Genomic DNA, 24,503 nt, shown 5'->3' with positions numbered 1-24,503 from the left:
AAGAGGCTCAAGGGGGGTTTCTGTAAGGCCATGAGGACCAGAGTAAGGTCTCAGGGATCCAGAGACCGCCGGTAAGGCGGAATGATGTGAGATGCGCCCTGCATGAAAGTGCGCACCTGGGCCAGTCGGGCGATATGCCGCTGGAACAATGCTGACAGAGCCGAGACCTGTCCCTTGAGGGAATGAGGGACAGACCTAGCTGCAGGCCGGACTGTAGAAAGGACAGGATGGTCGGCAAGGAAAAAACGGCCAAGGAGCATGGCCGGAAGAACGACACCAGGACAGGAAAATTCTCCAAGTCCTGAGGTAAATCCTGGCCGAGGAAGACTTCCGAGCCTGAGTCATAGTGAAGATGACCTCGGAAGGAATGCCTGAAGCCGTAAGGATTCAGGGCTCAAGAGCCACGCCGTCAATCTGAGAGCCGCAGAATTGTTGTGGAAAACGGACCCTCTGAGAGAACGTCTGGCCGGTCCGGGAGATGCCACAGCACCTCTACGAACAGACGGAGCAGGTCTGGGGACCAAGCTCGCCTGGGCCTGGGGCGATGAGTACGACCCGACGGCCCTCCATCTTGATCTTGCGCAGGACTCTGGGCAAGAGAGCTAGAGGGGGAAACACGTAGGCCAGACGGAACTGGGACCAATCTGAAACCAGCGCGTCCGCTGCCAAGGCCTGAGGATCGTGGGAGCGAGCCACGTAAACCGCCACTTCCGGAGTGCCCCGCCTGCTAAATTGACCGGAACACTGCCGGATGCAGGGCTCACCCGCCGCTGTCCACGGTTCGACGGCTGAGATAATCTGCCTCCCAGTTTTCTGCGCCTGGGATGTGGACTGCGGATATGGTGGACTCGGAGTCCTCCGTCCACTGAAGGATATGTTGAACTTCCAACATCGCTAGGCGGCTGCGAGTCCAAGGACTACAGCCCTGATTTCTAGCACATTGATCGAGAGGGCTGATTCGGACGGAGTCCAAGTGCCCTGTGCTCGGTGGTGGAGAAACTGCTCCCCAGCCGGATAGACTGGCATCCGTGGTGAGAATCACCCAGGACGGGGCCAGAAAGGAGTGTCCCTGGTACAGAGAGAGGGGCCGAAGCCACCACTTAAAGAGAGCTCCTGGTCTGTGGCGACAGAGCCACCAGTCTGTGCAAGGAAGAAGTCCCTTGCCCCAACAGCGGAAAATGTCCAGCTGCAGGGGACGCAGATGGAACTGGCAAGGGGAACCGCTTCTATTGACGCCACCATCTGACCCAGCACCTGCATGAGGTGCCTGATGGAATGACGGCGGAGCCTCAGCAGAGAGCGAACCGCCAGATGAAGAGACTGCTGTTTGACTAAGGGCAGCTTCACAAGTGCCAGCAGAGTCTCGCATTGCATCCCTAGGTACGTAAGTTCCTGGGTCGAGGTCAGAGTGGACTTGCAAGCGTGGCGAGAGTGAGCGAGACACTCCGCTGACAGTCTGCACTGGATGAAGCCCTGACTAGAAGGGCGTCCAGGTAAGGAATCACTACCAACCCCTGGAGGAGCAGCACCGCAACTGGTGAATACACGAGGGGCCGTGGCTAACCCAAGGGGAGAGCCACGATTGGAAATGTTCCTCTCTGATTCCAAAACGTAGCCAACGCTGGTGGGAAACTGCGAATGGCACATGCAGAGAGACATCTCTGATGTCGATGGATGCTAAGAATCTCCTTGGGTCATAGAGTGATCGCAGAGATTTCTGCAAAATTGCCGCACCTGAACATGCTTGTTGAGAAGCTTGAGATCCAGGTCGGAAAGCACCGTCCTTTTCGGGGACTAGGAAGAGATTTGAGTAGAAATCTCAGAACCGTTCCCAGTCGGGAACTGGTACAATTACTCCATTGGCCTGCAAGAATGCCACGGCCTGTGAGAAGGCGGCGGCCTTGGAGCAGGGGGGAGTTGTCAGAAAAAAAATCTGTCTTATAGCCGTGGGAGAGGGTAACCCACACCCACTGATCGAAGACGTGTTGCAACCACACGTCGCCCAAGAGGGAGAGCCTGCCACCGACCAAGGACGTTACTGGCGCGGCCAGATAATCAAGAGGAGGCTGCCCTGGTGGCAGCAGCTCCTGCCGACTTAGGACACGGCTTCATGCGCCAGTTGGTTTACGGACCTTGGCTGAGTTAGTGGACGAGGCCGAGGGCTTAGAGGACGACCAGTTAGAGGAAACGAAAGGAACGAAACCTCGACTGGTTCCTGCCCTGGAAGGTTTCCTGGGTTGTGGCATGGAAGTACTCTTCCTGCCAAAAGCTTCCTTAATAATTTCATCCAGTTGTTCACCGAATAGACTGGTCCCAGCAAAAGGGAGTCCAGCAAGGAACTTTTTAAGAAGCATCTGCCTTCCACTCTCGAAGCCACAGGAACCTGCGGATAGCGAGGGAAGTAGCCGAGGCCACCGCAGTGCGGTGACAGTCTCCAGCTATAGGATAAAAAGACTGAAGCCTGGAAGTTAAGGCAACCAATTCGGGCATAAAGGCCCTGGTGAGGGAATGCATCTCCTCCCGAGAAGCAGAGATGGCTTTGAGAGCCCGCACTGCTGCAAAGATGGGGAGAACGAGGCCCCTGCCGCCTCATATATAGATTTGGCCAGAAGGACAACCTGGCGGACAGTGGGATCCTCAGAGAGGAGCCGTCAGCCACTGATACAACTGTCCGGGCTGAAAGTCTAGACCCCGGAGGGTCCACCCTTGGTGAATGAGCCCATTCCTTGACCACCATTGGTGGAAGGGGGAAACAGTCATCAGAACCACGCTCTGGGAAGCGTCTGTCAGGACAAGCTCTGGGCTTGGTCACAGTGACCTGAATGCTGGAGTGGATAAGGAACACACTCCTTGTTCTCTTAGGCAAGGTATACTGATGCTTTTCTGCCAAAGAGGGGTGCTCCCCTGATACAGGCGGATTGATACATGGAGAGCGTCCGAGCCCCCAGTAAGTCAGAAGTACGCTTAAGAAAGCGTTTGTCAGGACGGGCCCTGGGTTTAGTCACAGTGGCCTGCTCTCTTAGGTGAGATAAACTGGTGGTTTTCTACCCAAGAGGCCTGTTCTTCTGACACTGGAGGGTTAAGGTCCAGAACGGAGTTAATGGACGCTATCAAATCGCTAACATCTGCATCACCATCGGTATCAATGGGGTACATAGACGAAGCGTCTGAGCCCACAGTAAGGGCATCCTCCTCGCCTTGTGACTCGGCCCGTGAGGCAGAGCCGTGGGACGAGGAAGGAGAGGAGTCCCTGCGTCTCCGTTTAGGAGGACGGGGTCTGGGATTAGATGAAACAGACTCTGTGAGCTCTGCAGAGCGAGCTGGAGCAGCAGAGGCACCCTGAGAAGGGGGCTGATGCATGCTTAGCAGCGTCCGAGACAACTGTCCAATGGAGTCTGCAAAGGAATGGGAAAGCATTGGAAAAAGATGCTACCCAAGCCGGGGGTTCAGCCTGGGGGGACTCCAGGCTGAGGCACCACCACATTAGAACAGGCATTACAGTGTGGGTCTGCGCCCGGTTCAGGCAATACGAGCTTGCATGCAGAGCATGTAGTGTACAGCCTTGGAGCCTTGCTCCTAGTGTGAGACATGCTGCTGAGGAGGAGGTTCTATAATAAAGAATTAACTCCTTCAGACTGCCCTGAGAATGTATAAAAGTGCACAACCAGAGGTTGTGACTTATCAGACCGCTATTATGTGTACCCTCCGGATTCCAAGCCTGGACCCCCAGCCAGATATTCACTCCTTCTGCAGTGCAGCCAGCGCCGACCAGTGTACTAAGAACGCTGAGAAAATGGCGCCAGAGTGAGGGAAAGGGGGCGGGGTTAACCCAGGAGCGGGAATCGGAGGGCTAAGGAGATGTACAGGGGAGGGAATCATCTCCTCAAAAAGGAGTGCCCTCCCCTGTGCAGAGCGGCCAGCGGGCGGCGCTGCAGTGTCCCCCTGCATGACTGACATGCAGGGGAGCGAAACGAAACTAGGCCGCGGCTGAAGCCGGGGCCTAGAGTTATGCATGCGGCCGACAATCAGGCATCATCGGCGCGGTTCTCAGTAAAAACCGTGGAACCGGCCGGAAACACAGTAAAAAGCAGCAGTATTAAAGTAAATCACTGTCCCCCCCAATAAAAGTGCCCCACATTGCAGAAGGACCCTCTGGATAACGTCTCTATACTTAGCTTTGAGAAGGCAGGGGCCAGTCCCTGGGTGGGGTGGGGGTTCAGTGCTCCGTCCAGCAGGGTCCTGCAAAAGGGCTGCGGATGGAGGCCGGTCTCCTGCAAGGCAGTGAGAACCGTGTTGGCTCTAACTTCAAGCCAGAGCCCCTAAGGGATGGTGAAGGAGCGCGGCATGAAGGGCTCCTGCCCTGAAGTCAACCTTAACAGCACCACCGCCAGGGGGGTGAGAAGGGACATGCCGGGAGTCCAGTGGACCCGCTTTTCTTCCAAATCTTTAGAAAAAAAGGAAAAATCAAAAGAAGATGCATGTGTGTGTTGATCCTCCTGACACAAAGCATGAAACTGGTTGGATTTGTCATCCGGGGAGTGTATATGCTCGGAGGGAGGAGCTACACTTAGTGTAGTACTTTGTGTGTCCTCCGGAGGCAGTAGCTATACACCCATGGTTTGGGTCTCCCATAAGGAACGATAAAGAAACATTGTTTCTCAATATAATATCGATCTAGACAATAAAAAATATGGGTGAACCACCCCTTTAAGTAAAATCATGCAATGGAGATTTCCTCATCTCACATTTTATTGAAAGAAAAGCCAACAACAGTGATGGCACACCCCCCGCCAAAAAATGTCAATGTCTCTATAACTTGTCATGTGGCCTTCAGCAACAATTCCAGGTGACGACGACGCGCCCTGTTAATCAAAAGTGGAGTTATTGTCTGCGGAGGCCGGCATCCGACTCTTCTTGAAGGGCGGGCCTCAGGTCATTGAGGTTCTGGGGTACAGCGTTACGGCCTCTGCACAGTGACTCAGCTGATCCCATAGGTTTTCTATGGGGTTCAGGTCTGGATAAAGTGCAGCAGCTCTATTTGAGGTGCCCCAGTCTGCAGCAGCCGTTCCCTAATGATACAAACTCAATGAGCTGGAGCATTGTCATCCATGAAGATGAAATTAGGTCAGTGTTGCTCATGCAGAGGCATAATGACTGGATTAACCTTCGTCAGGCTGCATAATTTTACAACGTTAACAGCGACCCCTTATCTTGGAAGGGGGTGGAGATATTTTATTGAAATTTGGCCAATATATTCTGGACCAAAACTGCAGAGATGTCACGAAATTTCATCTCGCTACGGCTTTTGGAAAAAAAAATGTATTGCAATTTTAAAACGGAATAGTTACAATTCAGCCGGACAAAGGTTAATGATGTTATTCCATAGTAGGGGCCGTCCCACAGTGTAGGGCAGTTCTGTACTGACTAGACACATCTGCCCACACTGTAACACCACCACTGGCTCACTGACAACAGTGGCTGATGCATAGCGCTCTCCTTGACGTCTCCAATATCGTTGGTGGCCATCATTTATACTCCGAGCGAATAGACTTTCATCAGTGAACAGTACTGAGGCCCACTGGTCCCCTATTCAGCATAGATGACTGCTGTGTCTGGAGGTGTGGTCAGGAACTCCTGCAGATCGTTTAACACACAGACCACACTGATGTAAACAGTTTCAAATGGTCTAATGTGACACTTGGGCTCCTCTCACCTCCATTAATTGTGTCGGGAGTTGTGTGGTATTCATCATTTGTTCCAAAGGGCATTGCTCACACTGATACCATCATCAGTGTGGGATGTGGCCAAAGGACGTCCACTTCTCTGCTGTTCTGTGACTCTTTAGTCTCTCTGTATCTCTGTACAACCTGGTGGTGACACTCTATGACACTCTAAGCTCAGTGGCCAATTCTGTCTCAGAACATCCTGCTTGAAGCCTCGCAATGGCGAGATACTGATGCTCAATTGTTAGGTTCGTCTGGGTCTCATGATGTCAAAATTTTAACAGCATGATAAGGACTGTTTAATACTAATTCTAATGAACTCCGAAATTATTGGGCAATTCATGGATCAAACACCTCTTGTGAATTTTGTCATTAGGCTCCTTGTTAGAGAATAGAAAGTTGTGCAAAAAGTCCTGAAACATTGAACAGTCTGAGATGTGCAGTCAGAAGATTAGAGAAGGTCACATTAAGGTCACCTGAAAAGGTTAGAGGACAGTTTAGGATCACAATGAAATTTCGCCCGAAACCCAAAAGTCCCTAACGTCTTGTGAGTAGTGTAGTTTATTCAATACAGATCCAAACAACTGGGAAACTTTTCTTTTTTTACCCCAGACAACTCCTTTGAAGAGAAGCAGTGGGCAATCCTGACCTTTCCTTTTAAGTATATACGTGTATTCCCAAAAAATGACAATCCTTAAGTATCTTCTCTAATAACAGTTTGTTCTGCTGCTGCTCTCTTATTCACCCTTCAAATGTAAATTGACAATTGGATGTTACCATGCCCCTTCCCTTTAACTAGTAGTAGTCACCACCGGGTCAGAAGGAAGGAATAATAGAGGAAGGACACAATGTAAAGTATTTAGAAAAAGAAAAAAATTTCAAGTCTTTTGCACCTCCTGAAAATAAACAGTGAAATAGAAAAAGTAAAATTCCATTAATATCAAAAAAAGAAATTACTTTAAAAATACTTCACCTGTCTAATTAGAGGGCATTCCCCACCATAAAAAGTAATGGATGGACAGGCCCCCAGTGAGTAGTGGGGCTTCCACTTAAATGAAGCGTTTTCTCTGCACATTGGTACCGGGAACTACTGTAATGCTGTCTAAGGAAGTGATGCACAAGGAACTTTACTGTGCAAGTGACATTTTTTTTTACTTCTCACCATACTGAAGAAGTTAAAGGGGGTTATCCTTTCAGATCGGAGGGAGTCCTGACTGCTAGGCCCTGCACTGATCTGCAGCATGATGCACTTTTGATTGATGGAGGCCGGAAAGGCCTCGGAGGCTCCAAATTGCTAGGGGAGGTGGTGCAAATACATTTTATTTTAAGCTTGGTAGAAAAAAAAAAAGTATTAAAAAAAAACATCTTTTTTCGTGGTTCGAAGAAAATGTGATTAGTTATAGAGTTTTTCCACTCCATTGATGTCAATAGGGAAAATCCTTAAACGGGTTCTCTGGTGAAAACAACTTATCACTTATGCACAGGATAGATGGTAACTAGTGATGAACGAGCACTGCCATGTACTACCGGTACTCTTAATTAGTTATGAGCGGGCACTACCATGCACGGGTGCTCTGTACTGGTAACTAGTGATGAGTGGGCACTACCATGCTCCGGTGCTCGGTACTTGTAACTAGTGATGAGCGATCACTACCATGCTCGGGTGCTCTGTACTTGTAACTAGTGATGAGTGGGCACTACCATGCTCAGGTGCTCTGTACTTGTAACTAGTGATGAGCGGGCACTACCATGCTCCAGTGCTCGGTACTTGTAACTAGTGATGAGCGGGCACTACCATGCTCGGGTGCTCTGTACTTGTAACTAGTGATGAGCGAGCACTACCATGCTCCGGTGCTCGGTACTTGTAACTAGTGATGAGCGGGCACTACCATGCTCGGGTGCTCAGTACTCGTAACTAGTGATGAGCGGGCACTACCATGCTCCGGTGCTCGGTACTTGTAACTAGTGATGAGCGGGCACTACCATGCTCAAGTGCCCAGTACTAGTAACTAGTTTGTTCTTCTAGCCCAGTACAAAATTAATGGAGAGGTGGTTGGTCATTCCACCTGCTGCATCATTTTGTAATGGGTATAAAAATTCCCAGTTCTGCAGATCAGTGGTGGTTCCAGCTGTCACAAAATCACTGATCAGTAAGTTACAACCTATTCTGCAGATAGGTAGTAACTAAAGAGATTCTGCAAGGAAAGCAAAAGGGAACCAAACATCAGGATTTTGGTATAAAAGGTGCAGCCAGTGCAGTACTGGCACTATAAGGCACAGGCTGTACATACCATTAGTGGACAGCTCGGATGTTTAGGCTGTGAAATTCATGTTTATGAAGTTTGAAAATTCATCCACTTATTGATTGACGTGTGCACCTCTCCAGATAATGTCCGGGCGGGTTATGCACATGTATCCCCGCGCCCCCCCCCCTCCCACCGCCTGTTCCTCCCTCTCTCTGGCTGTATGCAAATTACTAATCTTCAGTTACACGGCATCGGAGTTTGCGCCTGCGCACAGCGCTTATCTCCGGCGCCATGTTTTTGAAGCCTGCATACAGTGTTTGGTGTCTGAGAGGGCGACGCTTGCGCCCTCGCTTCTTCATATCTCGTTGTGACAGCAGGAGTGCGCGCGGTCACAACAGGACTGGAGAACAGCTGATCTTACCGATTAATTGCAGCAGACTATATCGTAGCAGACGTCTGCTGCAGCTAATCGGAAAGATCAGCTGTTCTTCAGTCCTGTTGTGACACCGCGCGCACTCCTGCTGTCACAACGAGATATGAAGAAGCGAGGGCGCAAGCGTCGCCCTCTCAGACACCAAACACTGTATGCAGGCTTCAAAAACATGGCGCCGGAGATAAGCGCTATGCGCAGGCGCAAACTCCGACGCCGTGTTTCTGAATAGAGAAATTTGCATACAGCCAGAGAGAGGGAGGAACAGGCGGGGGGTGGGGGTTGGGTCGTTTAATCATGTGCATAACCCGCCCGGATATTATCTGGAGAGGTGCACACGTCAATCAATAAGTGGATGAATTTTCAATTTCATAAACATGGATTTCACAGCCTAAACATCCGAACCGCCCACTAATGGTATGTACAGCCTGTGCCTGATAGTGCCAGTACTGCACTGGCTGCACCTTATATACCAAAATCCTGATGTTTGGTTCCCTTTAAAGGGAATTTGTCAGCAGCTTTTTCTACCTCAACTGAAACAGCATGGTGTAGGCAAAGAGATCCTGAATCCAATGATGTATCAATAGATTACTGGCTGCAGCTGTTCTGACACAATCAAGAATTTTTAGGTTTAGCCATGTAGCAGAGCTGAGAGAGCTGTGTCCGCCCACATCAGGCTCTCTATAGAGATTGTATATTGACTGTGAGTTGTCAATCACAGGAGGGGGCATGCCGGACTTTGTAGTCTGAGCAATGATAAGTTCTGCTGGTTAAAGAATCATAGCAAGTAAACAACAGATCGGACCTTGACAAGACAGGCATCCCTGAAATTCTGTTTTAACCCTTGCAGTATGCAGTCTTCAGCTTACATAACAAAATCCTGCTGACAGATTCCCTTTAATAAACCAGTGGCTTCCATTACAATCTGACCACAATTACGCTCCATTGCTGTACGTCCACATTACACCAGAATAGACCCCAGCACGTACCTTCCATCAGCTTCTGCAGACTCGACCTCATAACATGAATATTCTCAATTCCCACAAACTGGAACTTAATATTAGAGTAATTGTCCGCGTTCTCGTAGCCTTTTCCCGCCGCTCTGTTTGCCATGGCATTCAGCTATAAAGTGAAAAAACGTGTTCTCATGAAATAGGCCAGGACTCAGACAACAAGAAATATGCAGAAGCCGCGGCACTTACCTTGGGTCTAGTATCCATGACGTACATGGACCGCCATTCAGGATTGGCTTTACTGACTGACTGCAGCATGTTCTCATCTTCCAGACACCGGGCACTAAAACCCGACAAGGGCTGACTACACCGGCAGATGGCCACCTAACCAGAATAAAACAAAATCATATGGATGACTAATTAATAAGAGTGACTCAAATATGGATTGATTAATTGGATTAATTGATCACTCTGCACAATATCACCAATAGTACTGTACAATGGCACACAGTGCTCACTTAAAGCGCACCAATCACCAGAATTTTCCTATATAACCTAAAGCCAGTGCTATACTGGCACTATCAGGCTGATTCTATACATACCCTTAGCTGTCAGCTAGGATGTTTAGGTTTAGAAAGACAAGCAAGTAAAGTTTGTAAAATGAGTAGCTTTATGAATGGCAGCAGCTGCCAATCGGCTGATAGCTGGATGGGTTTTGATTCCCAACACCTGCCTGTCCATCCTCCCTCTTATTTTTGCTAATTATTTTATAGAAGCGTTTTACTAAGTGGCTAGAAGGACCTTTGCTGATGTCATACCCATGTGACAAGAAGGGGCGGGGTCTAAGCCAAAATAGCTGATACCAGGAAGCAACATTATTTTTCTGTTAGTTAAGACCCCGCCCCTTCTGGTCACATGGGTATGACATCAGCAAAGGTCCTTCTAGCCACTTAGTAAAACACTTCTATAATAGAATTAGCATAAAATAACAGATAGGGGGAGGAACACCAGTCAGGGGGCGGGAATCACTATCAAAACCCACCCCAGCTATCAGCTGCTGCAGTTGCTGCCAATCAAAAAGCTGCTCATTTTACAAACTCTACTTCCTTGTGTTTCTAAAATATTACATCCAAGGTGACAACTAAAGGTCTCTATAGAATCAGCATGATAGTGCTGGTGCGCTTCAGAGGGGCACTAATAACAGGGAACTAAAAAACTGAAAATAACCCATTGTTTAAATGAGGTTTTTGTGTTAAATTTACTTTATAAATATTTTTGGCAATGATTTTTTTTCCCCCCATATCACAATCTGTATTAAAATATAAACCTTGCAATATTCACACTGACCACTGGGGCTTTTGAACTCTAACTCTAACTTCCTGTTGTTTCAGTAAACAACACATGTACATAGTCACAAGAAACAGTGCGACCCGATCTTTTGTATTGAAGGTTTTAATGAGCATGTGCAAAAAAATGTTTTTGAAAGGAAGCAGCTCAGCTGTGATATCCCCTACTGTGATTGGAGGATCCAGTGCGATCAGCTGTGTATAGAGATATTACCGGTCATTGTAATTCTGACTATGATGATAACGAGCCTGCAGAAAAAAGAGAATTTTGTTTACTTACCGTAAATTCTTTTTCTTATAGTTCCGTCATGGGAGACCCAGACCATGGGTGTATAGCTACTGCCCCCGGAGGACACACAAAGTTACTACACTCAAAAACGTGCAGCTCCTCCCTCCTAGCATATACACCCCCTGCTAGCCAGATCTAGCCAGTTTAGTGCAAAAGCTGAAGGAGGACATCCACCCACAAGAAGAGACAGAGTAAAACCCGGAAGAACCGGAACCTCTGTCTACAACAATAACAGCCGGTGAAGACACTCGGAACAAGAAACCTGCCAACAGGCATAGGGAGGGTGCTGGGTCTCCCATGACGGAACTATAAGAAAAAGAATTTACGGTAAGTAAACAAAATTCTCTTTTTCTTTATCGTTCCTATGGGAGACCCAGACCATGGGACGTTCCAAAGCAGTCCATGGGTGGGAATAAACAGACAACTGAGAAGCAGGCAAACCTAACTTCACAAATGGGCGACAGACGCCGGAAAAATGCGTCTGTCCAAGCCCACGTCTGCCAAAGCATGGGCATGCCTTGGGAGTGCTTCGAAAAAGCATGCAGACTAATTTGAGCTGCAGTCTGACAGACCTACTGAGCCGCAACCTGGTGCCTGAAAGCCCAAAAATAAAGGCGCCGACAGGTCTGACCAAATGTGCCCCGATCCCCAGCGGGGAAGGCACCTGAGTACACTCATAGGTCTCGGAAATGGCCGACCTAGGCCAACATCAGGGTCAGCTTAGATGCCGAGAGACCATTACGCTGACGACCAGTCAGCACTAGAGAGGTGCACCGCCTAATAACGGCGGTGCGAGACACATAGATCCGGAGCGCCCGCACCAGATCCAGGATATGCAACGCTTCCTCAAGCGATGAACAGGAGCCGGACAAAAGGAAGGCAGGAAAATTGCCCCGGATAAGGTGGAGGCAGAAACCACCTAGGGAAAAAAGTCCGGAGTCGGACGAAGACCACCTTGTCTTGATGCAAAAGACCAAAAAAGGGGGACGACTCCGAGAGAGTGCAGCCAGAACTCTCAGGCGGGAAATTATAGCCACTAGAAGGTGTACCTTTCTGTGAAAGATGAAACAACGGAACCTCCCCAAGAGGCGCAAAGGGGGGTTTCCGGGAACCGGGAGGACCGGATTAAGGTCCCAGGTCTCCATAGGCCGCCGGAAAAGCGGAATGATGTGAGATGCGCCCTTAAAGGAGCGCACCGGAGCCAGCCGGACGATACGCCGCTGGCACATACTGACAGGGCCGAGACCTGTCCCTTAATGAGGGATAGTCCTAGCTGTAGACCGGACTGTGGAAGGGACAGGAGGGTCGGCTAGGCCAAAAAGGTCAAAGGACACTTTGGAGCTCGAGTCAAGGCAGAGGTGACTTCGGGAAGGATATCAGAAGTCACTAAGATCCAGGACTCAAGAGCTATGCCGTTATTCTGAGATCCAGAATTCTGACGGGAAAAACGGACCATTTGGGAAAAGGTCTGAACGGTCCGGAAGATGGCATGGCAACCCAACGGACAGAAGGAGCAGGTCAGAGGACCAAGCCCGCTTGAGTCAGTCTGGAAGAATGAATCGACGGCCCCCTTTACCGATCCTGCGCAGGACTCTGGACAAGGGGTAGAGGGGGGATTGTGGACCGCGGTTGGACAGCTGAAATAGCCTGCCTCGTAGTTTTCACATCTAGGATGTGGACTGCGGATACAGTGGACTAGGAGTCCCTTGTCCACTGAAGAATGTTGAGCCGCCAAGATTGCCAGGCGGCTGAGCGTCCCGCCCTGGAAGCTGAAATAGGAAAACGCTGTCTCGTTGTCCGACTGGACTCGAATGTGCCTAGCCGCCCACAGATGGTGAAGGCTTGGAGAGCCAGAAATACAGCAGTGATTTCCAGCACATTGATCCAGAGGGCTGATTCGGACAGAGTCCAAGCGCCCTGCGCTCCACGGTGGAGATATCCTGCTCCCCAGGCGGATAGGCTAGTATCCTGGTGAGGATCACCCGGGACGGGCCAGAGAGGAGCGCCCCTGAGACAGAGTGGCCGAAGCCACCACTGAAACGAGCCTCTGGTCAGTGGCGAAGCCACCACCCCGTGGGAGGATTGAGTTCGCTTGTACAGCGGAAAACATCCAGTCTCAGAGGACGCAGGGGAAACTGGGCAAGGAACCGCTTCCATTGACGTCCCTGGTTCGAAGTCAGAGTGGACTTTGACAGAAAGACAAGCCACCCGCATAGGTCAGAGTGGCGAGAGTGAGCGAAGCACTCTGCTAAGGGTGAACACTGGATGAAGCCCCAACAAGAAGGCTGACCAGGGCAAAAGATCACTGCCAAACCCTAGGGGGGCAGGACCGTAATCACAGCTGCCTGGATGATAATACTTGAGGGGCCTTGGCTAATCCCAAGGGAAGAGCCACGAATTGGACCACTCCGATTGTCAAAACGTAGTCAACGCTGGTGAGAAACTGCGATTGACTCCTGCCGATAGGCAGCTCTGATGCCGATGGCTGCTAAGGAATCTCCTTGGGCTCTTGATTGATCCGGTGAGAAAAACACACGGAAAAAAACCGAGACTCCTGTGAAAACGCCCCACCTGGCTATGCTTGAAAAGCTAAGGATCCAGGTCGGAAGGCACCGCCCTCATCGGGGACTAGGATAGATTTAAGCAAAAATCTCAGAACCGTTCCCAGTCGGGAAGCGGTACAATTACTCCATTGGCCAGCAAGAAATGCCACAGCCTGTGAGAAGGCGGCGGCCTTGGAGCCGGGAGGAGTTGACAGAAAAAATCTGTTTGGCGGGTGGACAGAAGTCCATCCTGTAGCCAAGGGAGATATAATCTCGCCCCCACTTAACGGAGACGTGTTAGAACCCTACGTCGCCAAGTGGAGAGAGCCTGCCACCGACCAAGGAGGTTGTTGGCGTGGCTAAATAGCTCGGAGGAAGCTGACTCAGTGACAGCATCTCCTGCGGTCTTCTGAAGACGCAGCTTCGAGCCATTTGGTTCCATGAACCTAGGCTGAGCTAGAGGACGATCAGATGGAGGAACGGAAACCATCGAAACCTCAACTGATTCCTGCCCTGGACAGGTTCCCTGGTTTAGGTTTGTGGCGAGGAAGAACACTCCCCGCCAAGAGCTCCTTAATTTCACTTAGCTTGGTTCCGGGGAAACTGGTCCCACCAAGGGGGAGCCCAGCCAGGAACCTCCATAGAGGCATCTGCCTTCCAATTCCGAAGCCACAGGAGCCTGCGGATAGCGAGGAAGGTAGCCCAGACCACCGCCGTGCGGCGTCCAGCATGGCAGACCTGGCAGAGGATGAAAAGACTGAAGTCTGGAAGTTCAGGGAACCGTTTTGGGCATGTGAGAGAATGCATCTCCTCCAGAGAAGCAGAGAAGGTACAAAAAAACCGCACTGCTGTAAGCTGAGGAGAAAGAAGCTCCTGCCGTCCCCATACCGACTTGGCCCAAAGGACAACCGGGCGGACCGCAGAACCTTAAGTGAGGAGCCATCAGCCACTGACATAACGGTCCGGGCTGAGCCACCTGAAGTGAATGAGCCCACTTCTTGACCACCATTGGTGGACAGGGGAAACACAGTCCTCCGAAACACGCTTCGGGGAAGCTCAGAGCGGATTAAGGTCCAGTACAAAATTAATGTACGGTAGAATCCTATAGAGGTGCCGTCAGCCACTGATACAACTAACCGGGCAGTCTAGACCGGAGTGGCTACCCTCTCTGATGGGAGGGGGAGACAGGCAGCAGAACCCCGCTGTGGGGTCTGCAGGATAGGCTGTGGGCTTGGACGCAGCAGGCTGAAAACTGGAGTGGTTAAGTAACACACTCCTTGACCTGCTAAAGGTAAACTGTGCCTTTCTGCCAGCGGGGAATACTCCCCTGATCAGGCGGACACAAGAATAATGGACGCAAGCCATCATTCGCATCTGCGTCACCTACGGACGGATCAATGTACATAAAGTAGCGTCCGTGTCTGTGGTAGAGACATCTTCCTCGTCCGGTGAATCAGCTCGTAATCGGAGCTGCGGGACGGGGAGGACAGGGGACCCTGCGTCTCCCTGTCAGGAGAACGGGGTCTGAGCCCAGAAGGAGAGTCCCTTGTGAGCTTAGCCGAGCGAGCAGAGAACGCCCTGAGAAGGGGGCTGGCATGCTCAGCAGATGCCGGGACAGCCGACCCCTGGAAATAGGATTCCCATGGGGGTCAGCCACCGAAACCGGAGCAGCTGGAGGGACCATTAATGAGCCCCCATGCTGAGGGGCCACAGTGGTTAGGAGCTCGGTATAGCCGTACGAGACTACCTGCAGTGGATAATAAAAAACAGCCTGCAGGCTCGCTCTGTGAGACATGCTGCAGAGGTGGGGGCTCTGTCTAGAATGCCTAGAATACCCAAGACAGGGGTTCAGCCTGGGGAGACTCCCACCTAAGAACCATTACAGTGTGCCGGTTCAGGCAATATGAGGTTACATGCAGAACATGTAGTGTACAGCCTTGGAGCTTTGCTGCTAGAGTGAGACATGCTGCTGAGGAGGAGATTCTATGATAAAGAATTAACTCCTTCAGAATGCCTGAGAGTGTATAAAAAGTGCACAACCAGAGGTTGTGACTTATCAGGCCATATTATGAGTGCCCTCCGGATTCCAAACCTGGACCCTCAGCTAGTATTCCCTCCCTCTGCTGCAGAGCAGCCAGCGCCGACCAGTGTCTAAGACGCTGAGAAAATGGCGCCAGAGTGAGGGGGGGAGGCGGGGGTTAACCCAGGAGCGGGAATCGGAGGGCGAAGGAGATGTACAGGGGAGGGAATCATCTCCTCAAAGAGGAGCGTCCTCCCCTGTGCAGAGCGGCCGGCGGGCGGCTCTGCAGCGTCCCCCTGCATGCCTGACATGCAGGGGAACGAAACGAAACTAGGCCGCGGCTGAAGCCGGGGCCTAGAGTTATGCATGCGGCCGAAAATCAGGCATCGTCGGCGCGGTTCTCAGTAAAAACTGTGGAACCGGCCGGAAACACAGTAAACAAGGCAGCATTATCAAGCAATCACTGTCCCCCCCAATAAAAGTGCCCCACATTGCAGAAAGACCCTCTGAATAAGCGTCTCTATACTTAGCTTTGAGACGCAGGGTCCATTCCCTGTGGGGTGGGGGTCAGTGCTCCGTCCAGCAGGGTCCTGCACAAGGGCTGCGGATGGAGGCCGGTCTCCTGCAAGGCAGTGAGAACCGAGTTGGCTCCCACTTCAAACCAGAGCCCCTAAGGGATGTTGAAGGAGCGCGGCATGAAGGGCTCCTGCCCTGAAGTCAACCTTAACAGCACTGCCGCCAGGGGAGTGTGAAGGGACATGCCGGGAGTCCAGTGGACCCGCTTTTCTTCCAAATCTTTAGAAAAAATGAAAAATCAAAAAAAGGATGCATGTATGTGTGTGGATCCTCCTGACACAAAGCAAGAAACTGGCTAGATCTGGCTAGCAGGGGGTGTATATGCTAGGAGGGAGGAGCTACACGTTTTTGAGTGTAGTAACTTTGTGTGTCCTCCGGGGGCAGTAGCTATACACCCATGGTCTGGGTCTCCCATAGGAACGATAAAGAAATTCTTCATGAAAGAACAGCAAGTTGAATAAAAGTCCTAGTGGCCAGATTTCAAGATTACTAATTTTGTTCTTTATTAAAAAAAAAATCTGGAAGTAAAAAAAAACAAAAAAAAAACATTGCCAAACATTTAAAAAAAAAATTCCATGTAACACAAAAACCTCTGTGATGGTGTGATATGGGGGCTGTGTACCATTCTATGTATGTTCATATTTTAGGAGCCTTGCTCCATTCATTCAAGTTAAGTAACTTAGCTCACTTACCATTTGCTTTCTTTTTGTTAAACCCCCATTTCTTGACTATCCATTGTTTACTCCCCAGTTCTCCAAATACTGGGACTCACCCCCTACAGTGTTTCTGTCTATAGGTCTAGGGGAGGGGGCCTGGAATCCAACCAAACTCGCTGTTTACTTGGGGATTACTCAGTCTGTCTGAGAACTACAAGACAGAAGCAGGAAGATTCATCCTCTGTGGGACAAGCTGAGGTTCCCCAGAGAGACCTGGACATTTATCGCTTAGGCCGCGCTCACATCAGCGGTATTTTTGCCGCAAAACCGGATCCATCACAAATGCGTTTCAGCTCCCTTCATTTCCTATGGAATTGCGGCAACATGTGATTCCATAGGAAATGAAGGGAGCTGAAACGCGTTTGTGACGGATCCGGTTTTGCGGCAAAATACCGCTGATGTGAGCGCGGCCTTACTGGACTATATTCGTGTTTCTGGACGATATTGCCCTCTGTGTGGTGGATTATTTTATGAACTCCCTGATTTGCTTGGAATAAATGTTATTTTGATTGTCACTCATCTCTGTGGATTGTGTGATACCGGAGAAGGACCCCGTGACAACCTCATTAAAACAATAAGTCATTTTCTAATGATACTTTCGCTCTAAGTGGACATGAAACGTAAACGTATGTAAAACGCAACGAATATTTGTCAGCCTGAAGGAATTCAGTAACAAATAGCCTGGATTCTTTAGAAAGAAAAAAAAACAAAATAAAACAGCTTGTCCACTACTTTTACATTCATGGCCTCTCCTTAAGGGTACTTTACACACAATGATATCGCTAATGATATATCGTCGGGGTCACAGTGTTTGTGACGCACATCCGGCGCCGTTAGCGATATCGTTGTGTGTGACTAAAAGGAGCGCAGAAGTGTCAAAAATCGTTGATCGTTGACACGTTGCTCCTTATCATCATATCGTTGGTGGTGCATGCCGCTGGTTGTTCGTCGTTCCTGCGGCATCACACATCGCTATGTGTGACACCGCAGGAATGACGAACATCACCTTACCTGTGTCCATCGGCAATGAGGAAGGAAGGAGGTGGGCAGCATGTTCCGGTCGCTCATCTCTGCCCCTCCTCTGCTATTGGGCGGCCGCTTAGTGACGCCGCTGGGACGCCGAACTAACCTCCCCCTTAGAGGAGAGATTGTTCGGTGTCTCCAGCGACATAGCTAAGCAGGTATGTGCGTGTGATGCTGCCGGAGCGATATTTTTCGCCACTGCAGCGATCACCCCATGACGAAAGAGCGACGTGGGCGGGTGCTATCGCGCATGACATCTCTAGCTATCGCTAGCGATGTCGCAGCGTGTAAAGCACCCTTTAGGACAGGTCATCTATGTCTGATTTGTCAGGGTCCGACACCCTGCACCCCCACCGATCAGCTGTTCTCGGTGGCGGCAGCAGCGCTTAGTTCCAGAGCTGCTCAGTCAACTGATAGCGGCGGCGGGGTACTGCATATCTGCTACCTATTCAGATCAATAGGGGGCGGATGTGCAGAAGACGACCGCAGCCACTATCAGAAGACGGTGCAGCTGCGGAACCGAGCATGTCCAGCTGCTGCCGACACCGAGAACAGCTGATCGGTGGGGGTGATGGATGTCAGACCCGGGCCAATCGGACATTGATGACTTATCCTAAGGATAGGCCATCAGTGTAAAAGTAGTGGACAATGTCTTAAATTTCCCTTTCATCACCTCTATTTCAGCTGCAATTACTAAAAGAATAGGGCTCTGATTCTGTTTCTATGAACAGAGGAGGACGGTCTCCCCGGCGGCTGCTTCATTACATTCAGTGCCATATGAAATGGTTTGCTTCTTGAAGTATTCATTGTTTGATATAATTCATATTATAAAAGAGTTCAGTTACGACTGAACCCTAATGCAGGCGTCACATGAGACGATCTATCGTGCGATATGTCGTCGGGGGTCACGGATTCTGTGACGCACATCCGGCATAGTTAGCGACGTCGTTGCGTGTGACACCTACGAGCGACTCTAAATGACTGCAAATCGGATGAAAATCGTGGATCGTTGACACGTCGTTCATTTTTAAAAAATGGTTTGCTTTTGGGGATGCAGCCGACATATTGCTCCGTTTGACACCTTGCCAACGACGAACAACATTCATACGACCGCCTGGGTCAAACAATTTATCGTTGATAGCTGATGCGTCGTTTTTGAGATCGTTACGTGTGACAGCAAATAAATGACCTATGAGCGATCTCGGCAAATCGTAAATACGATCTGGGCGTGTCACGTCGCTCATGAGATCGCCCGATATATCGTCCCGTGTGATGCCCGTATAACACGCTTGAGGGAATGGGCAAACCAAGGGAGATTTAAAACAAAAAATCCACAAGTCCCAAAACAGTCTAGTACTTGCCCTAAATCTCAACCTGATTTGTCCCTGCCTGGCAGCAGAAGTTGGCACCCTACGATCATGTAATGACGCCATCACTTGTCGTCGCCCCTGAGTGTCCTTAACTGTCCCTAAGCTATAAACAAAGTATAACACAAAAACTGTTGATACAAAAACAACAATAAACATAAATGAAGTGCACACAATCAGAGGGTGAGATACAGGGCTAGGAACATGCAAACACAGTCATACAGGAATGATGGAATACAAGAAACAAAAAAGAATAACATAATATGTGGAAACCCTCCCAAACTTAAATAAAACAAAATAGGAGTCTCAGTAAAAAAAACCTTAACCGAGGAGCTACGACTCCAGACAACCATCCATCTAGAAATATAGCCAGCACTGAGGCATGTGAGTAGTGAGTATAAATAGCCCCTCCCAAAATGTGATTGGGCAAAGCAAATGAGAAAGAGCACACATGTGAATAGAAGTAAAGCAGAGAATACGAAAGAAAGACATGAGATCATTCAGCAGTTGGACCAACACACAAGAGGCTATGGCCAACCAAGAGGGAAACCGAGTAACAACCAGAGACCACAGGTTCGAACCCCGGAGTGGAACCATGACAAGTTCTTTAAATAAAGTTAAAAAAGGGCTCCAATTAATATTTTTTATTCTGAAATGTGTGTCCATGTAATGTACTACAAACAAACACATCAAAAAGACTGACCCGCACATCCAATATGTGTGAACAGGTGCTAGCTGAAAACACAACTACGAAACATATACAGCTGCACTCTAGAATGCTACAATGATAACAATGAATAAGGGAACTCTGGTATTGCATTACTGCTATAGGAATATTTTGAAGAAAAAAAAAAAAACACCAAAAAACGCATGTGAGCCCGGTCACCATGGCAAGATATATCTTTGTATATTGGTACCCTAACTTTTGATGTGTCTGAAGTGCATCTCTTTCTGATTGCGCACTTCGCCCTATAACCAGGCTGTGGTCATTCCCCTTTATAGCTGGAATCTGGCTGCCCAGACATGGTGGTTTTTAACCCAGAGAGTGACATTTCGAGTTAGGTTCACGGCATACAGAGATATACCCGTCACCAATTGTGTGGATATCCCGGTATATACAGGATATTTGGACTTCTGCATCAGGAAAACAAAACTGATGTAGTACCTATTCTCCACATTACCCCAGCCATCAAAAGAAGATTTGTACATCTCAGAAATAGATACCTGTGTCTCCTGGTGATAGTAAGACAGCACTGGAAACCTGCCTTTACTTCTGAACTTTGAGCTTCCCACAATGATCGGCTTACTAGCAGTAACCGGCACGTACAGGTCTCTGGGGTAAGTCTCACATACCTGAAAAGTAAAATATAAAGTAAGGACGGGGTCACTCACCCGTGATATACAGGCCATGCTCAGATCACAATACGGGCCTGACCGGAGGGTCTCCTGACTTGAATTGTCAGGAGACCCAACGGTAAGGCCGGGTATTGCAATCTAAACACAGACCAGAGGTTATAGACTAGTGAATCAGGACTAACACGGTTAGAGAGATGCTGAGAAAACTCTAGGAGACGAAGCGTGACGTTCACCTTGTAGTGAGAAGATGGTGGCTGATCTACGCTAAATTCATGTCCTATCTATAGCACAAAACTGCAGCCAATCACTGGGCTCAGCAGTCTGGTCACCCTCAGCATCATCGATGAGTAAAGTGATTGGCTGCAGCAGTCATGTGTTGTAAAAGAAGATGCCCCTACTGCAGTCCAGCGAGGAGCCGCAGAGGAGGAGCCGCAGGGGCTACAATAGATCTGTAAATTATTATTCTGCTTTATAAAGTGTTATTAGCATTTGGTTCCATTGTTTCATAAAAATGGACAATTCCTTTAAGGCTACATGCGCACGCTGCATCTTTTTGTGTTCACAAACTGCAGCCAAAACTGCAGCCAAAATGCAGCCAAAACTGCAGCCAAAATGCAGCCAAAACTGCACCTTGTGAGCGAGAGCCTGGAAATGTCACAAAAAATGCTTGTAATTGTAGGTGTGTTTTTGGTGCGCTTTTGTGACAAATGTTGACAAAAACGCAGGAAGAATGAACATGCTGCATTTTGACAAATAAAACGCTGACAAATAAATTGCAATGTGCGCATAGCAAATCTGACTTCTCAGACTTTGCTGGGAATTCAAATGTCAGAAAGTTCAGACAAAACTGCAGCCAAAAACGCAGCGTGCGCATGTAGCCCAAGGCGGGCTTTGCACACTACGACATCGCAGGTGCGATGTCGGTGGGGTCATGTCGAAAGTGACGCACTTCCTGCGTCGCTCTCGACATCGTAGTGTGTAAATCCTAGATGATACGATTAATGAGAGCAAAAGTGTCGTAATCGTATCATCAGTGTAGCGTCGGCGAATTTCTTAATTACGCTGACGCGACGGTCCGATGTTGTTCCTCGCTCCAGCGGCAGCACACATCGCTGTATGTGAAGTCGCAGGAGCGAGGAACATCTCCTACCGGCGTCACCGCGGCTCCCGTCTGCTATGCGGAAGGAAGGAGGTGGGCGGGATGTTTACATCCCGCTCATCTCCGCCCCTCCGCTCCTATTGGCCGCCTGCCGTGTGACGTTGCAGTGACGCCGCACGACCCGCCCCCTTAATAAGGAGGCGGTTCGCCGGCCAGAGCGACGTCGCAGGGCAGGGGAGTGCATGTGAAGCTGGCGTAGCGATAATATTCACTACAGCAGCTATCACAAGGATATCGCAGCTGCGACGGGGGCAGGGACTATCGCGCTCGGCATCGCAGCATTGGCTTAGTGTGCAAAGTACCCCTAAGTCTACCTGGTAGAATTTGAGAGCTGTTAAAGTATAGGAAAAAAAGATATACACACCTCAAATATGGCTACACAATACAGTGAACATTCCCCCCAAAAAATACGGATATGTCTGCAATGTATGACCTGATATAGTCAAGCTAAGAAGATATGAAGCTGCATAAATAGCAGTTGCCTAATGTGTTGTTAGTTTTGGAGACATTTCCGCATTTCAATAACCCGACTCCGGGCCCCCAGAGGTGCAGTTACCTTATACCCTCTGTTCACATCGGAGAGATGCCAGTAAGTATTAGGGACTCCCATCCGCCTGTACTCCTCTTTCAGGTCTATGCATTGCCAGCCCAGCACCCGCTCTGCCTCCTTTTGCTTCGGATTGTAGGAAAACGCGTAGAGCTCTTCATATCGGACTAATAGAAAAATAAGGATTACTGACATATTAGACTATGATGAGAATGTTTTCTGTGGGGTTTTTTGGTGGGTGCATGTAAACTCATATGACTGCAATACAATTTACCATATTTTTCGTTTTATAAGACACACCGAATTATAAGATGTACCCCAAATTTAGAGAAAAAAAATGGGTCTTATAATTCGGTGCTGTCTTACCGGAGGAGGGAGCGGCAGCAGTGGTGGAGTAGAGCGATGCTGCGGGTGGTGCGCGGGTGCCCCAGATACTTGCTGCGGGCACTGTGAGGCAAGAGGAGCATCCAGAAGCTGTCGATGTTGCTGGCTTCAAAGACATGGCGCCCAGAGGCGGCGCAAGCGCAGATTGAGCTCTCGGCTCAATGACAAACCAAGATCTTATCTGCGTACGCGACACCTCTGGGTGCCATTTTCCTTAAGTTCGCTGCTGGGACATCAATGGGCCGGAGGCGGTGCGTGCGCAGATGAGATCTCGGCTTGTCATTGAGCAGAGAGCACTATCTGCACAAGCGCCGACTCTGGGCGCAATTATCTGAAGCCCGCACCGATGACAGCAGTCCCTGCCTGACTACAGCGCCTAGCACCAAGCTCACAGCACAGTCTGCCGCCCGCAGCACAGCGCCCGCAGCATCTACCCCGCCTCCTGTGACCCCTCCCCACCACCCCCAGTAAGCTACATTCAAATTATAAGACGCACCCCTCATTTTTCTCCCAAATTTTTGTGAGCAAAAAGTGCGTCTTATAATCTAAAAAATACGGTAATAGAGAGTAGCTTTTTGGGTTTATACCAAACAGGATTTAACCACTTTTCACTACATATACTATGGTATTATGTCATGTAGTGACTGCAGATGTATGCAGCGGGCTCAAGAGCTGAGCCTGCGTCACACATGGCAGGTGCAGCTGGGTGCTGCCACCTGAGTAAGTGCCAATAACAATGACAATCAAGTCACCGCATCCTGGTGGAGTGTTCATTCAGGCATCCACCATACCTACCAGCGAATTGGTGGACATTACCCCCATAACAGTGCCAGCAGCAGATCCCTCATTTTTTGCTTCAATTTTTCCTGTTTTCCTCCTCTAAAACCTAGGTGTGTTTTATGGTCTGGTGAATCTTATAGACCGAAAAATACGATATGTGTCCCTAATATGTACTGTGTAATGGTCGTGTCTGACCGTACAAAGACATGGTCTGATCATACCACAGCTCCTGGGCCAGGGAGGAGGTAATAAAGCATAAAGACATTACAGCACGGGATCGTAAAGTATTCTTTCTTTGAGTTAAAACATCTTTTAAAAATAGTCAGGGAATGTTTTACCTCACAAAAATAATCAACTATGATCTTGTGCTGTAATGTACTCTCTTGTGTCCTCCCCCGCCCAGGAGATGTGGTATGATCAGACCATGTCCCTGTACGATCAGACACGGCCATTACACAGCACATAGCAGGGACATATATATAGGATTATCTCAGCACAGGGACATTTTTTTTAAACACATCCAATTGTAGAAATTATCATCATTCCAAGATCTATTGATTAAAATCAACTTTAAAATTGCAGCCCCCGGTTGCTAATGTTCCCCCTGCACTACCACTTTCATGAACACATGCAGAGTCGCAGCAGCCGATGTATATATAGATATATGCCCTCTCATATAAAGACTTGGATGTGCTCCTACCTGGCCTGGACAGCTGAAGCAGAGAGTTGTAGATGTCATGACAGTCTCGCTCTTTGGGAACTATGAAATGCACCACGCGGAAGTTCTTGCACTGGATCACTAGGGGGCAGCCGGTGGTGGTGAGGGCGAGCTTCTCCACCGCAGCAATGTGATGGTGCAGGATCTAATGTGGAGCAGGAACACACGTCAGGTGGACAGAAACCTCAACTGTGGAAAAAAATTCTGGTACCTTTGGGCTTTGTTCCCACAATGAGTATTTGGTGAGTTTTTTACCTCAGTATTTACAGCCAAAACCAGGAGTGGAACAATCAGAAGAGAAGAATAATAGAAACACAGGCACAAGTT

At 49.2% G+C, this 24,503-nt stretch overlaps 1 protein-coding gene across 1 annotated transcript in view; it reads right to left on the bottom strand.

The window, feature by feature from the left end:
- Positions 1 to 24,503, bottom strand: part of MTMR6 (myotubularin related protein 6) — an 80,393-nt gene that overhangs the window by 43,641 nt on the left and 12,249 nt on the right. The window contains exons 3-7 of the mRNA XM_075337377.1: positions 24,159 to 24,321; positions 22,304 to 22,461; positions 20,457 to 20,585; positions 9,602 to 9,736; positions 9,389 to 9,521 (exon numbers count right to left, since the gene is read on the bottom strand). Coding sequence (XP_075193492.1) covers positions 9,389 to 9,521; positions 9,602 to 9,736; positions 20,457 to 20,585; positions 22,304 to 22,461; positions 24,159 to 24,321 — 718 coding nt within the window. The remainder of the gene's footprint in view (positions 1 to 9,388; positions 9,522 to 9,601; positions 9,737 to 20,456; positions 20,586 to 22,303; positions 22,462 to 24,158; positions 24,322 to 24,503) is intronic.

Source organism: Anomaloglossus baeobatrachus, chromosome 2, assembly GCF_048569485.1.
Source record: "Anomaloglossus baeobatrachus isolate aAnoBae1 chromosome 2, aAnoBae1.hap1, whole genome shotgun sequence".
In the NCBI taxonomy this organism is placed as follows: Eukaryota; Metazoa; Chordata; class Amphibia; order Anura; family Aromobatidae; genus Anomaloglossus; species Anomaloglossus baeobatrachus.
The sequence above is the reverse complement of the archived record's forward strand: the minus strand, read 5'-3'. Positions and strand labels throughout refer to the sequence as shown.